Genomic DNA, 16283 nt, shown 5'->3' with positions numbered 1-16283 from the left:
GTGCCCACACCATGTTAATGAGAGTAGCTAATTACCATGCCCAGCAAGTACCAGCTTGCTCAAACTTCAACATCCCTGTGGAGGCCGACATTGTTTTCCCATTTTACAGATGAGCAAGGCACACAGAAGTTTAGTAACTTTTATAGACACTAAAGTCAGGCTGTTTAACACTAGAGTCCTGTTCTAGGAACTGATGAACTTGGCCGGGGCCAACAGCTGCCCTGGACTTTTCTCTTTACACCTTTTCCCCCCTGTGACCCCAGCTCTCTGGTTCTTGCACCAGTCAGGCACCAGAAGGAAAGCAAGGGGTAGAATTAGACTGAGCACCCCACCTGCTTCCTCCTTGCTCGCAACATCAAGGCCAATAGAGGCAGGGGCAAAAAGTCTTGGTGTGCTTTATTCCCATGCCTCGAGCTCCTCAGCAAAAAGAAAACTGCATTAGCAGGGGGCAGGTTTAAGACAGTTAAGGCAAGAGAAGAGTAAGTCCAAGGCTTCTCCTTGAGCCCATTCTTTTCCAGCTGTGGCTCCTCCTGGGCTGCTCCTGGCCTGGAAGGGCCTGAAGTAGCTGTCACCACTCACTTCCTGGCCGCTTTCATGGCAGATTTGGTGACTTTGCCACCAGTTGCTGCTTTTTTCTCCACAGCCTTGATGACCCCAACTGCCACCGTCTGCCTCATGTCACGGACAGCGAAGCGACCTAGGACACAGGACATGAAGAAACAAATGGAGAATGCTACCAAGGCACGAGCTAGGACACTTGTACGGGAGGCCAAGTAAGTAATACCCTAAATTATACATGTGAGTGCATTTAATTTTCATGTCTCATAGATCTCCTATCTACTTTATAGTTGGGAAAGCTGGGGGAAAGAAGGAGGTCACTCAGCTGTGATGGTTGAAAACCCAGAAAGTCTCAAACCAACACTTACATTCTTAGCCACTGGACTGTCACCCATTTCCATAAGTAAAGGTCACAGGGAAAAACTTTGCTTTTGGTGCAATTCACCAACCTACCATACCGATGCTCCAGCTGCCAACCAGCTAGCTCTTTCTCTGTGTCCACCACAACAACCCACAGGACGGATCTCATTTACATTCAACTGTGAATCTGGCAGATGCTTCTCTTAGGGGAGGGGAGTTCTTGAATGCTCTCTGACTTCAAGTGGTAGAGGGAAAGGCTTATGGCATCTGGCTTCAACCTCATAGTATTTTTGGCAGAGATAGGAAGTACTAAACCAGCTTTGTAAGATTCATGTGGCAGCCTCTGTGGCCCGCCTCTAAAATTAGCCTTTTGAAATTCACACCCTGGGAGACCCTGAAGGCTGGGACTTGTCTGTTTATAAATCTCTATCATCTGTGGGGTGCCTGGGTGGCTCAGTCGGTTGAGCGTCTGACTTCGGCTCAGATCATGATCTCACAGCTCGTGAGTTCGAGCCCTGCATCGGGCTCTGTGCTGACAGCTCAGAGCCTGGAGCCTGCTTCCGATTCTGTGTCTCCCTCTCTCTGCCCCACCCCCCGCTTACATTCTGTCTCCCTCTCTCAAAAATACATAAACGTTTAAAAAAATTTAAAAAAATCTGTATCATCTAGCACAGAATAGGCACTGTACAAAAGTGCCTACCCCCTATACGTTAGAGTTCAGAACATTCTAGGTTAATTGTTCAAACCTAGCCATGTATAATATACTTGGGGAATCTAAGAAACAGACTCCTAGGCTGCAGCCCTGACCAGGTGAATCTATCAGGGTCTGAGCCCCTGGGTTTAATAGGGTCCGTCGGTGGTTCTGATTATCCGCCAGGTTTGAAAACCACTGCACTAGAGAAGATGGAAAAAGAAGATCCCTAATAATCTCTGCTTTATTCACCTCCTCTGGATCAGAGTGTCTTAAATCGATATGCATCCCGATTACCTGGGGATATTGTTAAACCGCAGACTTGAGTTCAGCAGGTCTGGGTGGGGCCTGAAGCTCTGCATGTCTAACCACCTCCCAGGGGATGCCCATGCTGCTAGTCCACGGACCCTGCTTTGAGTAACAAGGGCTCTAAAGTGGCCCCTGCCTTGCTGTATGACACTAGACAAAAACCATTTTCCTTTTGTTGTTGTTGTTGTTGTTGAGCCCCTCTAACCTGGAACTCAGGTCCTTCTAACCAGGTTCTGCAACCTGGCTTGGATGTGACACATTGGCTAACTGGCTCCCTGGAGCCAGGAGGAGGATGGGGCAGCCCCTAGTGGGCCAGGTGCTGTCAGGACTTACCAAGGGGTGGGTACTCTGAGAAGCTTTCTACACACATGGGCTTTCGTGGGATCATCTGAACAATGGCTGAGTCCCCAGACTTTAGGGCTTTGGGATTATCTTCCAGCTTCTTGCCTGAGCGCCGGTCGATCTTCTCCCTGAGCTCTGCAAACTTACAGGCGATGTGGGCCGTGTGGCAGTCCAGAACTGGCGAGTAGCCAGCCGCAATACTGCCAGGGTGGTTGAGAATGATCACCTGGAACCCAGGGTGGGATGGGAGCCGGGAAGGGGATTAGCCAAGCATCCTCCAAAGGAGGCAGCCCTGACCAGCCAAGGGGTCAGGCCCCTTGGACACATTTTAAGTCATAGTGAGCATTTGAACGTTTATTGAGTATACCAAGTTCTGTGCTAAGTAGATCTCATGCATTCCGATTTAATTTTCACAGCAGAGAGCCTGAGTAACTTACCCATGATGGAACAGCAGGCAAGTGGCAGAGCTGGGGGTGAGTGACACTAAAACCAACACACTTGTATGTTATTTACATACTACTTTTCCCCACCATTCAGAAGATGGATTATAATAGCAGCTAGCTAACTTGTTAGGTGACCTGTTGGCCCCAGGTCAGCTGTTTTACATATCACTGCCTCATTTAATGTTCCCAAGCTCACTACAAGGTAGCACCAGGCTCCACATGCACAAGTAAGAATGTGCCAGACTTTGCATCTAGAACAGCCTTCACATTCTAACTCTGGGCCAAGGAAACACCTGAGAGCTCTAACATACAGATTCCCAGGTTCCACCCATGTCTACTGCATCACTTCCCAGAACCACTGAGAAGAGTGTTAGGAATCTGCATTAAAAAATTATGAGGGTGGGGGAGGCGCCTGATGGTTCAGTCAGTTAAGCTTCTGACTTTGGCTCAGGTCATGATCTCACGGTTCGTGGGTTCGTGAGTTTGAGCCCTACGTCGGGCTCGGTGCTGGTAGCTTGGGGCCTGTAGCCTGCTTCAGATTCTGTTTGCCCCTCCCTCACTTGTGCTCTGTCTCTCAAAAATAAATTAAAAAAAATTTTTAATGTTTATTTTTGAGAGACAGACCGAGAGTGAGTTGGGGAGGGGCAGAGAGAGGGAGACACAGAATCTGAAGCAGGCTCCAGGCTCTGAGCTGTCAGCACAGAGCCGGAGGCGAGGCTCAAACTCATGAACCATGAGATCATGACCTGAGCCAAAGTTGGGCACTCAACTGACTGAGCCACCCAGGCACGCCTGGAATCTGAATTTTTTTAATGTTTATTTTTGAGAGAGAGTGTGCGCCAAGTGCGCGTGCAAACGCAAGCAGGAGAAGAGCAGAGAGAGAGGACAGAGGATCTGAAGCGGGCACTGATAGCGAGCCGATGGAGATCATGACTTGAGCTCAAGTCCTAAGCACCAGGCGCTAAGTCCCAGCCACCCAAGCGCCCCAGGAGTCAGCATTTTTGTAACACTCCCCAGGTGATTCTAATCCACCTGGTTTGAAAACTGCTTTAAGACATCAAGACCATACTGTGGAAGCTAAGATCAGCAGAGTACATTGTTTAGTTAAAGGGCAAAGTAGCAAATAAGCTGCAATCAGGATCCTAACCCGGACAGTTGGACTGTACCTACACTGCAGACCAAGAGCCTAGCATGGAGCATATGCTCAGGGCCCACTTCCTGAATGACCCAGTGGGCCATTCTTCTCCCAGGACAGTGTGGCTGTCTCAGGAGGACACCCCTTAAATGGTCCTCCTCACCTGGGAGACGAAGCTCCCCACCTCTGAGGGCGGGTCATTCTTGCTGTCTCCTGCCACATAGCCCCGCCTGATGTCCTTCACCGACACGTTCTTCACATTGAAGCCCACATTGTCACCGGGCAGGGCCTCAGCCAGGGCCTCGTGGTGCATCTCTACAGACTTGACCTCCGTGGTGATATTGCAGGGGGCAAAGGTCACCACCATGCCGGGCCTGAGGAAGCCTGTTTCTACCCGGCCCACGGGCACAGTGCCGATGCCTGGGGGACAGAGCAACCACAGCTGTCAGCAGCCAGACCTCCACGAGCCCCCAACCCCAAGCACCCCTAACACAGCATGTACTCACCCCCAATCTTATATACGTCCTGCAGAGGCAGCCGCAGGGGCTTGTTCACAGGGCGGGCAGGGGGCATGATGGAGTCTAGCGCTTCTAGCAGGGTCATGCCCACCATGTTTCCTTCCTTCCTGGTGATCTTCCAGCCTCTGAACCAGGACATCTGGAAAAGCCACCAAATGTGCAGCTCACTTAGGCTTGAGGGAGCCTGTCCCAGGTGCCAAACTGGTTTTAACATGAGACTTCAAGCAATTTTTTAATGCATTTTGAGCCTCAGCTTCCTCATCTATGAAACGTATCCCCACCTACCATGCAGGCTCAAGTAAAACACAAAAGGCCACATGCAATCCACCAAGCACAATGTTCGACATGTACTAAACACCCACTAAGTGGTGGCCATTCCTCTAAATCTTGTAGTTGTTGCCCAACTTGAGCCAATATTTTTAGGAAGCAGAGATTCCTAGAGTCTGATTAGCTCTTGGTCTCATTCTATCTTGTCATTCCACAGATGGGGAAACAAAGGAGCAGAAAAAACATACAGCAGAGTTAAGTAAGCATCAGGAGCGAGAATGAAGATACAACTCAAATACTCTAACACTTACACCTTCTGAACACTAGATATTCCCCAACATCTTAGGCCAGGAGAGCGTTATTGAGTGTGAGGCCTTCTAAAAGGATAACTAAGTATGACAGTACATCGTATGCATGCCTTTTAAGCAGACACTATTTACTTCTCTAAAAACCCTCGCCAAAGCTCATCAGAAACGTCATCTTTGCCTTCAGAGATGTATCAGTTAACTGGAAATCCAGGACAGAGGAGGTACAGAAAGAGCCAAGGAGGTTGATGTGAAAGGCCAAGTGAGCAGCCAGCCATCAAGCGGCAGAGCTGATCAGCATGTGGCCTTAGCTCAGGCCGAAGGCAAACTGGTGGAATCCCAGTCACATTTCTCCTTTCCAGTCATAGACCCTTGAGAAAATCCCTAGGCTTTGGAATCTCAGTCTACCATCAGTGTCAAAGCAATAGCAGCCCTTACCTATTGATTAAAGGCAGGACATGGGAGAGGTGCCCTGGCCTTGGAATCACACACAACAATCTCTCAGTCCTTAGTGAGACTCTCAGAAGAGAGAGGAGCAGGGACTGCCGGGGGTGAAAGGGTCGGTAAGGGGGATCAGGGATGGCTTTGGTGGGTAGGGAAGAAGGCTCCAGTCAGGTAAGCCCTCTTCTGTGAGGGAGAAGCAGAGCTATGCAGCACAGAAGCCACACAGAACACGTCTGGCCTAATGGACTAAAAAATGGGTGACTCAAGGAATAAAGCTATAATTTCTATTAATACTCAACTCTAGTAAGCAGGGGGCGTGGGGTGGAAGGGAAGCAGGAGGCTTTGAAGAACTGTAATAAGCATTTTTATATAAATAATTCAAACGTAAAAAAAAAAAAGAACATTTCCTCTTTTTACAGAGGAATAATTGAGGATCAAAAGTAGGTTGCCCAATGCCCAAACAAGAAGTTGATAAGAAGGCCAACGCCCCACTCAAACAGAACCTCATTGTGAGGATAATCTCTTCTATTAGTTTGATGAACTTGGACACTAACTTGGCTCTATGCCAACTCAGAGGCCTGCATAATAAGCCTAGGAGGTCAGCATCACCCCCCATCTTAAAAATGGGGAAACTGATGTCTCCAATGTCACAGGTATTTCTTGAGAGTGGAGGCTAAATCCTAGATCTACTGTCTAGTCCACTGACTGCATGTTTTGTTCTTTTAGCATCTAGAACATACTAGATGTCCAATAAATGCCCGAAGGGACAAGAAGATAAAATCCCCTTATTTCACTAGCTGAACTATGTGCTGATACTTGGGGAATGGGCATCAAAGCTTTAGGTTTCTGTTCTATGGTCATTTTAGAAGAGCCCGCCTTCACCACCCAATATAGAAGAACTCTCTCATACCATGCCCCCCTCATCCTTAAGTTTTTCTTAGCATTTGTCATCATCCACTATATCACCACCCCCCTGTCTGTCCCACCCAAGACCCAAGACTGCAGTGCCACGAGCGGGGCTGGGTCTCATTCCCCACCACACCCTCAGCACCAAGGACAGTGCCCAGCATGCAAATGTTGAAGTACCATCCAAGTGAACACACTGCCAATGGTAGTTCTAATCTTTCCTAAGGACGGTTGGGCAATATGTGTCAGAAGACTCTGAAATAATGCCTACCCTTTGTTTCAGTAGGAATTTATTCTAATTAAATTATCGAGGACACATGCAAAGATTTATTTACCAAGATGATTATGGTGGTTTTTAACAAAACAAGAAACCATATTCTTGGAAGCTGGTGACCTTGGGCTATTATTTAACTACACTGTGTCCCAGTTTTCTTATTTTACATGGGAATAAAATGCGCTCTTCATGGGGTTGTGTCCATGTAAAGTGTTTAGTCTGGTGTCTGGCACATGGTAATTTCTCAAATACCATTTTCATTTCATAAGGATATGGCTAAACTGTACCTCTGATCTGCAATATAAAACACCCATTAAGTATTAAACAGGTTTAAATGGCAAAGAAGATTCTAAACAGTTTCTAGAAAAATCACATACAGTTTAAGTCCAGCTGTGAATATCTAGAAAGAATTGCATGAAAACCAGGTTATCTATAAGCTATGGGATTGCAGTTTATGCTTCATATCTACATGAAAGGCTCATTATAAAAGTAATGTCTAACATTTTTACAATCAGAAAAAGGTTCTGATATGTACATGTGGAGGAAACGGCTAAGAATCAAGTCAGTTATAGAAAAGGTAGGCTTTAGGCAGTATTAGTGATAGATAGCAGTTAGCATTTGAGTTAGCATTTGAGCACCAACTGTATGCATGAACCCATGTGGAGTCTCTCACTTAATTCTCACAGTGCCATGAAAGGAGTCCTTAGGCAGAGAGTATTAATTCCTCTCTTACCCCTTTACTCTGGGTGAGGGAGAAAGCTGGGGCTTGAACCCAGGTCTGATGCCAGAGCTAGACTTCTTTTGTAGGGAGACACTCATTTAAGGATTTTAAACCCTGTTAGGTGCCAGGATCCATGAACACAGTGACCATATCTTAGACACATTTATATCGCCCCCACACTTCCTAATCTGCCTTGAGAGGTAGCTTAGATGCTATAGGCATGGACTAGAATTCTAGACTCTGCTGGCACTGCTTAACAGAACTTTCTGCAAAGGTGGAAAATTCTGTAACTTCCCTGTCCAATATGGTAGCCCCATATGTTTGTTGGGCACTTGAAATGTAGCTAATACAACTAAGGAACTGAAATGATTTCATTTGGCTTAACTTTAATAATTTAATAGCCACATGTAACTACTACATTGTACAATGCAACTCTGTGCTTACTAGTTGTATAGTTTTGAGTAATCTCTGTTTATCTGTAAAATGGGGATCAAATTATGTAACCCTTGGGGAAGGAGACCCTGCACAGTGATTGGCCCATAAGCGTGCTAAAAATGCTGGTAATTCTAGGAGAAGCTCAAAGATTTGAGTGGGAATGTTGCATTGAATTGGCCCTGTCCCAGTCAGCTCTCACCTTGTTGCTGGGTTCTATCATGTTGTCTCCATGCCAGCCGGAGATGGGCACAAAGGCAACAGCTTCAGAGTTGTAACCGATCTTCTTGATATAGGCCTTCACCTCCTTGCTGATCTCCTCAAAGCGTGCACTACTGTAAGGAGGCTCCGTGATGTCCATCTTATTGACTGCCACGATGAGCTGCTTCACACCCAGCGTATAGGCCAGCAGTACATGCTCACGGGTCTGCCCATTCTTAGAGATGCCAGACTCAAACTCACCTACACCACTTGCCACAATCAGCACAGCGCAGTCTGCCTGGCCCAAGTGACAGGGGCAAGAAGGCCCAGCTCAAATTTGGCCTGGGACACCCACTGCCCACCCCCAAAGCAGAGCCAAGACAACTCTAGTGGTACCTGTGAGGTGCCTGTGATCATGTTCTTGATGAAGTCACGGTGACCTGGGGCATCGATGATGGTGATGTAGTATTTTTTGGTCTCAAACTTCCACAGGGAGATGTCAATGGTGATGCCACGTTCCCGCTCTGCCTTCAGCTTGTCCAGTACCCAGGCGTACTTGAAGGAACCTTTGCCCACCTGGTCCAGGAATAGGAGGGAAGACCCCAGGGTCACCCCTGTATCCAAAGCTGCCCATGAACCAAGAAAGAAGTTCCCAAACGAGTTGAGAGTGAGAGGGATGGTAACAGGGCAGTCAGTGTATGGAGATGCCTTTGAATCTTTCAAACAATAGATTTTATTCCTTATATAATTAATTTTTTCTTTCAGAGCATGTTTTAAAGTCAGAGTGACGCAGGGCCAAATGACAGAGCGCCTAGGCAGGCATGTGGACCACTGGCACATGGTCAGCAAGCCCTCAATCAGTAGTAGCAAACACATAAGTAATTCTGACCATGGGCTCAGTGCTGTTTTAAGCATTTAACATGGGTTATCTCATTTAATTTCCCAACAACTCAGTGAAGTTTTATTATCTTCATCTTGCAGATAAAGTAACAGAGAAATTAACTGACTGGCCCAAGATCATATAATTAATAAACAGCAGAGTCAGGATTTGAACCCAAAGCATCAGACTCCAGTTCAAACTCTCAACCACTACCTTATGTTAAAGGTTAAACCAGTATCTATGGCTGATAATTACTCGTGACACCCTGGAAAAGTTGAGCTTCTTTCAGCACTGGTGAAAATGAGACTACCTAAAGGTGGTAGCATATTCAAGTTAGCATGCTTGTTCAGGGAATACTCTACCACTTGCCAGCTGACGGGACCTGGGCATCTGTTCATTTTAGCTCTAATTAGAGGGCAGAGTGGAGAACAAGAAAGACCAGAGACCAGGTGGCACCCCCCAAGAACACTAATTAGGTTATTAAAAGATAGAATTAGAACCCAGGTGTCCTAACTTTTGTCACTGTAGGAACGTCTATAAAATCCATTGTAGTTTAGAATATTTATTAGATAAGCAGCTATCAAAGAGTGGTCCGGAGACCCTGATACCTTTTAGAGTTTGCAAGGTCAAAACTGTTATTTATAATATGAAGACATTATTTGCCTCCCCCGCCCTCACTCTCTCACCATCGTGTAGTCTTTTCTAGAGGTTACATGACATGTGAAATCACAACAGACTGATTGCAGAAGGTGAGAATCCAGCTGTCTTCTATTAAGCCAGGCGTTAAAGCTATCAGCAAAAATGTAAAACAGTGCCACCCTCCCAACATTTTTTAGTTTTGGAAAATAGTTAAGTATCACACTTACTCTGTATGAAAAATATGTTAACATATTAAGAGTTTATTACTATTATTTTTAAGTGAATTAAGCATTTTTTGAGAGAGCGCACATGCACACAAATGGGGGAGAGGAGCAGAGGGAGAGAGAATCCCAAGCAGGCTCCACACTCAGCTTGCAGCCCTACACAGGACTCGATCCCACAACCCTGGGATCACAACCTGAGTGGAAATTAAGAGTCAGACACTCAACCGACTGAGCCACCCCGGGCACCCCAATGAATTAAGCATTTTTAAAACCTCACTTTCAAATTTGAATATCATAAATATATAATTCACATAAACTCCTTTGGGTGGCTTTAAGAATGTCAAGAGTTCTTGAGACCAGAAAGTTTGAGAACCACTGCATCAGACCATTTGTTTTTTTCTATAACCCTGGTTATGCTTCTGTCATATTGACTGTGGACCAGTCTCTTTCTCAAAGTTCTAAAACTTTCCTTAGCAGCCCCTGGCACATAAGCGCTCCCACAATTCCAACTATACCCAAGGAAGCCACGATTAGGAAAATAGCTGATGGCACTGATTTAGGACAGATTGCTTTCTCTTTTCCATCTGTTTATACCTTTACAGCAGCTGGTTCTACAAACTATTCCCATCTTGTTTGATGCTTTTTCAACTCTAAGGTTTTCCACCCACCTCCCTGGGTCTCCCTTCTCATTCCCCTGCATGGGCTCTTTCTCCACCCATCCCAGGACTCTGTCCCACATCCTTTCCCACAGCGTGTACCCAGCTCACTCCCGTGGTTTGGTCTCCAACCTTGGTTTCTGTCTTGAGCTCTGGACTCCAATACTCAGCTGCCCTCCTGGACATCAGCACAGAAAGCCCTGTGGACACCTCAAATTTCACACATCTAGAGCAGACTCCAGACCAGCTCTGCTCCTGATATTCACCGATCTTCCAGTTTCCAAAGTGAGAAACTTGGGGCTCACCCTGAGCTCTTCTTCCTCCCTTACCCCCTTCCCTACAGCTAACTCCTAAGTTCTGTGGATTCCCCAACTCCAAGTCCCTGGACTCCATCCATTACTCTCCATGCCATGGCCACTGCTGCCGCCTGAGCCCAGGCCACCATCTTTGCTCCTGTGGGTCAGGAGCAACAACCTCCCAACTGGCTTCCCAGCCCCCACCGTTGGGCCCTTGGGCCTGTTGTCCCCGTGTTGCAGCCAGTGTGCTTTTTCTGAAAAGATACTGTCTGATTCTTGTCACTCGCGTGCTTGAAACCCTTTAGTGGCTGCAGGGAAAGTGGCCAGGCTCTTTACCAGGGCACTCAAGGCCTGCATCCCCTGTCCTACCAGGCAATGACTCTCCACCTGAGGTGTACTACACCTGCTGTTCCAATCTCCTGGTGGCTCACGGACACCTGCCCCATTTCCTCAAGGCTCAGAGGAGGTTTCTTCCTCGGGGAAGCCTTCAGGGCCTCTCAGGACTCGTTCATTGTTCCTGACTGGGCTTCCTACAGCACCCACACTGTTGCAGAGCTTATCGTGTAACAGGAGGGTGTGTGACCAGGAGTTTCTAGGGGGCAGTGCTTGCCAAGTTCAGCATTGTATCCAGGGCCCTAAGGTCCATGGCAGAAGCATGGCAAATAAATCCTTTCCCCTCTTAAATGGCAGCTTTACCTTCTGAGAGACAGCATGGCATCTGTGTCACACTGAGATTTAAACGTTGGTGCCATCCCCAGGCAAGCGCTGTCACCCTTTGGAGCCTCATTTGTCTCACCTGGAAAATGGCAGCCACACCACCTGCCTGGCATGATTGAGCAGGAAAGCGCCTACCAGCCCACAAGAGGCATCCCTCCCAGGGAAACCAAGGCTGGAAAGGAGGGCAGGGAGGCTCAGATAGAGCAGCCTCACCTCCGCGGCCTCCTTCTCAAACCTGTCGATGGTCCTCTTGTCGATGCCCCCACATTTGTAGATGAGATGCCCCGTTGTGGTGGACTTGCCCGAATCCACGTGGCCGATGACCACAATGTTGATGTGGGTCTTCTCTTTGCCCATGCTGGGAGCTGCTCAGAGAGAGGAGAGGTGTGCTCAGTGCATGAACTGACTGCCTCCTGCCCCAAACTCAACTTCCTTGGGACCGGGCCAGCTCAGCCGGCCGAGGGTGAGGTAGAAAAGGAAATCAGTTCGCCGAGGGGGCAGAGAAGGGGCCTTTCCCACACCTCACACCTGAGGATGCTCTGGTCTCTCCCCCAGCCCCAAGGAGGACATGCCTACCTCCAGAGCCTGGAGGAGCCCCTGGTACCTCCTCACACCTAGAACAGACCAACGGGCACTGGGCCCCACCTCCTTTTACGGAGGACTTCTCCGGCCCGCCCCTGAAATCCCGTGTCCCTATTGGCTGGCCGGGATGTGTGGGAAAAACACACACCCATCTCACAGGGGGTGGGCTCTTCCTCTCCAGGTTGGGAGGAGGATGAGCCTGCTGCGCACCCAAAGGAAGCTCCTCTGGGCTTTGAGATGTTGATTGATACCCCCTTCCCACCACCTCTAGGACGCTAAAAGTAGGCCAAGGGTCAAAGGCAGGCCTGGGGTGGGAGGTGGTCCCTGGGTAATCAGGCCTGTGTGTTTGGGGGGCCGGGGAGCGTGCATAGGAAAGGGTGGGGAAGAGAAGGATCAAGTGGCTGGAGCTCTAATGTTTTACCTATCTGCCTCCTGGATCTTCTTGGGCCTCAAGAACCACATGGATTAAAAAAAAAAAATTTTTTTTTTAATTTTAAGTAGGCTCCGCACCCAATGTGGGGCTTGAACTCATGACCCTGAGATTAAGAGTCGTATGTTCAGGGCACCTGGGTGGCTCAGTGGGTTAAGCATCCGACTTTGGCTCAGGTCATGATCTCAAGGTTTGTGAGTTTGAGCCCCGTGTCAGGCTCTGCGCTGATGGTGTGGAGCCTGCTTGGGATTCTCCATCTCCCTCTCTGTCTCTCTCTGCCGTTCCCCCCACTTTCACATTCTCTCTCTCTCTCTCAAATAAATAAACTTAAAAACATTTTTAAAAAGAGTCACATGTCCGACCAACTGAGCCAGCCAGGTGCCCCTCTTAGGACAAACCACATGGATTTATCCCTGCCTCCGGCAGCCTGCACACAGCCTGACTTGTGGCAACCCCTGAGTGTGGTGAACAAACGCAGAATGGCCACTACCTTTAGGCCCTGAGCCCTGTACGCACCATCACTCTTATGCTACTGCTATTTCTACCTGGGACATGAGGAAAATGAGGCTCAGGAGCCGGATCCCTTGGGAGAAAGTAGCAGAACTCAAATTGACCCCAGAATCTCAGCCAGAGTCCAGCACTGCCTCTCAGTGAACTCGTGCCTGAATCACTCCCTGCTCATTTCTGTGGTCCCAGCACTGGGTCGTTGAATGAATATTTAGGGTAGGACATGGGAAGAAGATGAGCGAGAGGGGCCAGTCTCCCACACAGAAGGGCTGACCCCAGCATTGAAGATCAAGCTACCAGACTGTAGTCTGAGGCCGGGACAGTGCTGGCATCCTCCAGAACTTCCGGAGCCACCCGTACATCAGTTCCTGAGGAGTAGGCTCTGTGCCTGGAGACCAGTTAGATGCAGGGAAACGTGGCGGAAAGAACAGGCTCCCGAGAAGGCCAACCTAATAGGATTAGAGTCTTGGCTCTGCCCCTCTCCCCCAGTGGTCCCTGAGTCCCTCTGAGCCTGGGTGTCCACTTACCTCTGAGTGTTGTGGTCTTTCAAGATCAGCTCCCACACTCATAAATCCTGATGATGCTGATGACTGGTCCTTTAAAAAAAACTTATGACAAAGTAAAAACACATGGGGACGCTGTAACCACACGCCACAGATTAACCTGTTCTTACAACCAGGGCAGCTGGGAGCCTGGGGACAGCTGGAGGGTATTCTTACTGGCCCCTCATCTTTGGATACAGGTGGTGGTAGAGAAATGATTTGCGAGCGGTTGGATCGTGTAGCTAATTTCGCCTCCATCTAAGCCTGGCTTTCCGCTAGTTATGTGGCATCTTGGTGTGTTAGCAGTTTCCTAGCTGTAAGTCCCATGAGTTCGTAAAAGGCAAAGTGAAGCCCGTGGGATGGTTGTGTGTATCACCCCTTCCGGGACTCTCAGTTCCTGCTTCTGAGGATCTGTGGAGCATTGGGAAGGAAACTGGCTTTGGAATCCAAAGACCGGGCAAGTCTCAGCTCTGCCACTTGGTGGCTTGCTCACCCTTCCTCCACCTCCTCTTCATTTTCACCGGGGCGGGGCCGACCTTGCTCTCCCTCTCTTCTTGCAGGACGGAGGGGAGCTTCCTCCCCATGGGCGGCAGCAGGACTTGCCAGGAGACCGGCAGCTCCCTCAGCAGCCCCACCAGCGCACAGCCCAGGCAGCTCTCAGTGCGTGGAGGGGCGCTCGGGAGCCAGGTCTGAGGACTGTCGGGTCCAGACAGCCCACAGAGTCACCAGGGTTCTAGAGGCAAAGGTATAGGGAAGGAATGAGTCGGGGGAGAAGGGAGGGTTCTAAGGGACCCTGAGCCATATAGAGACAACTTACAAGAAGGCTTTGGAGCCAGAGAGACCTGAGCGGGAGTCCTGGCTCCAGCCCTTACTCGGTGGGCAACGTGGAGCAAGTTGGTTGCCTCTCTGAGCCTCGTGTGAAATGCAGATAATAATCCCAGCTCACACATATTGAGCACCTATCACATCCAGGTCTGTGCTGAGCCCTTTACATGCATTTTTCCACTTGCCCCTAGAAAACACCCTCTGAGGTAGGTAGTAATATTAATAACGGATCAGGGGATGAAGTCACAAAGGGCGGAGACATGATTGGCCCAGGCATTCTGAGAACACTGGAAGTTATTATTTCACAAGGTTATTGGGGGATTAAATGGTATAATTTACATTTGTTAATTATTTTCACCAATTTTATAGGCAAAAAGGAGAGAGCTTAAAGCAATTTTGTTTTACATTTCCATAATTACCAAATACTTTTACAAAGTAACGGTCTTCTCTATATATTTGCTGGCATGGATTATCTATTTTTATCTTCTGATTCTTCATCTAGTGGGGATTTGTTGTCTACTCCTTTCCTGAGTGATCAGAAGGCTTCAAGCTGTAGGACTGTCCTGTTCAATATGGTAGTCACTATCCATATGTGGTGACTTAAATTTAGATTAATTAAAATTAAGTAAAATTTAAAATTCAGTTTCTCAACTATAATGGCCATATGTGAAGTGCTTAAGAGCCTCCATATTGAACAGCATGGATGTGAAACATTTCCGTCATCACAAAAAGTTCTATCGGAGAGCACTGCTCTCAGAGAAATCAAGTCTGGCCTTCTGAAACCTTGAGATTGAACCATGAAGCCAGGAGCTCTGGTTCCAGGGCAGTCACTGATTGGCTGGAGTGCCTCTCAGAAAAACACATACCTCTGGACCCCATTCCTTCCCTATAAAATGTGGGAAGAGGTTAGACTAAGTAATATATGAATGTCTTTTTTTTTGAGAGAGAGAGAGAGAGAGAAAACACTAGTGGGGGATAGGGGCGGGGGGAGAGAGAGAGAGAGAGAGAGAGAGAGAAGGAGAGAGAATCCTAAGCAGGCTCCACATTCAGCATGGAGCCTGACATGGGGCTCGATCCCATGACCCTGGGATCATGACCTGGTCGAAATCAAGAGCTGGATGCTCAACTGACTGAGCCCCCCAGGTATCCCTGCATGAATGTCTTTTAAGCTCTGACCTTCTGGGCTCAATTCTGGGAGCTCTGGATTCAATTTCTGGTCATCTCTACACTAATCCCTTTGAGAACTCAGGCTTCTCAGTTGGCCCAGTCTTTCCCTGCAACCGAAGAACTTTGATGAACTCATTGGCCCTCTGGCAGTTACTTACTGTGTATTTCTGAAGGGACAGCATCTGCTTGGATGTGGCCAAATCTGGGCCAATCAAAATCTCTCTATCCTGATCCTGCCTTGGGGATTTAGGGTCACTTAGTGAGTCTCTGCACATGGTAAAGACTGTAACTGGGAGAGGCAGTTGGTGGTGGCTACAATGGTGGAGAAAGCCAGTCTAGAGAGAGAGAGAGAGACAGGGAATCAGGGAGACAGAATGAGAGAGAGAAACACAGCACACCTTCAGGGAGAAACAGGGAGAAGAATCCCCATTTCAAGCTCTTAGAATCTTTTTTTTTTTAATGTTTATTTTTATTTTTATTTTTGAGACAGAGAGAGACAGAGCATGAGTGGGGGTGGGGCAGAGAGAGAGGGAGACACAGAATCTGAAGCAGACTCCAGGCTCTGAGCTGTCAGCACAGAGCCCGACACGGGGCTCGAACCCACAGACCGCGAGATCATGACCTGAGCTGAAGCCGGACGCCCAACCGACTGAGCCACCCAGGCGCCCTCAAGCTCTTAGAATCTTTGAAACACTCCTGAGTCTTTGTCATAAATTTCCCCCACTTCCTTCTTTGCTAATTAAGCTCCAGTTAATTTCTATTGCTTGTCACCAAAGGTTCCTATCCCATGGAGTTGAAGGCAAACGGGTTTGGTATATTATTGTTCCGAAAAGTTGAAAGAGTTTTCAGCTGAAAAAAAGGGAAAGCTAAACAAAAATACACCCACACACAGGCCAAGAACAAACTGAAAGG

At 48.1% G+C, this 16283-nt stretch overlaps 1 protein-coding gene and 1 long non-coding RNA gene across 2 annotated transcripts; one reads left to right on the top strand and one right to left on the bottom strand.

Annotated features, from left to right (window-relative positions):
* Positions 1 to 472: 472 nt before the first annotated feature.
* On the bottom strand, positions 473 to 11675 carry LOC106977643 (elongation factor 1-alpha, somatic form-like). The gene is made up of 7 exons (XM_053208838.1): positions 11532 to 11675; positions 8303 to 8482; positions 7908 to 8204; positions 4345 to 4495; positions 4003 to 4258; positions 2252 to 2511; positions 473 to 697 (listed from the first exon to the last, which is right to left on the bottom strand). The coding sequence occupies exons 1-7, from the start codon at positions 11673 to 11675 to the stop codon at positions 576 to 578; spliced, it is 1410 nt and encodes a 469-aa protein (XP_053064813.1). The 3' UTR covers positions 473 to 575.
* LOC128312945 (uncharacterized) lies at positions 2688 to 6745 on the top strand. The gene is made up of 2 exons (XR_008292931.1): positions 2688 to 2733; positions 3954 to 6745. It is a non-coding gene; the product is annotated as an uncharacterized LOC128312945 (long non-coding RNA).
* Positions 11676 to 16283: the final 4608 nt, after the last annotated feature.

This window comes from Acinonyx jubatus, chromosome C1 (genome assembly GCF_027475565.1).
Source record: "Acinonyx jubatus isolate Ajub_Pintada_27869175 chromosome C1, VMU_Ajub_asm_v1.0, whole genome shotgun sequence".
In the NCBI taxonomy this organism is placed as follows: domain Eukaryota; kingdom Metazoa; phylum Chordata; class Mammalia; order Carnivora; family Felidae; genus Acinonyx; species Acinonyx jubatus.
The sequence above is the reverse complement of the archived record's forward strand: the minus strand, read 5'-3'. Positions and strand labels throughout refer to the sequence as shown.

Coding starts and splice junctions, on each gene's coding strand:
- LOC106977643 (XM_053208838.1), bottom strand. CDS start 11,675: ATGGGCAAAGAGAAGACCCACATCAACATTGTGGTCATCGGCCACGTG. Junction 8,483..11,531: donor TTGAGAAGGAGGCCGCGGAG/GTGAGGCTGCTC, acceptor TTCCTGGACCAG/GTGGGCAAAGGTTCCTTCAA. Junction 4,496..7,907: donor TGATAGAACCCAGCAACAAG/GTGAGAGCTGAC, acceptor TGGCTTTTCCAG/ATGTCCTGGTTCAGAGGCTG.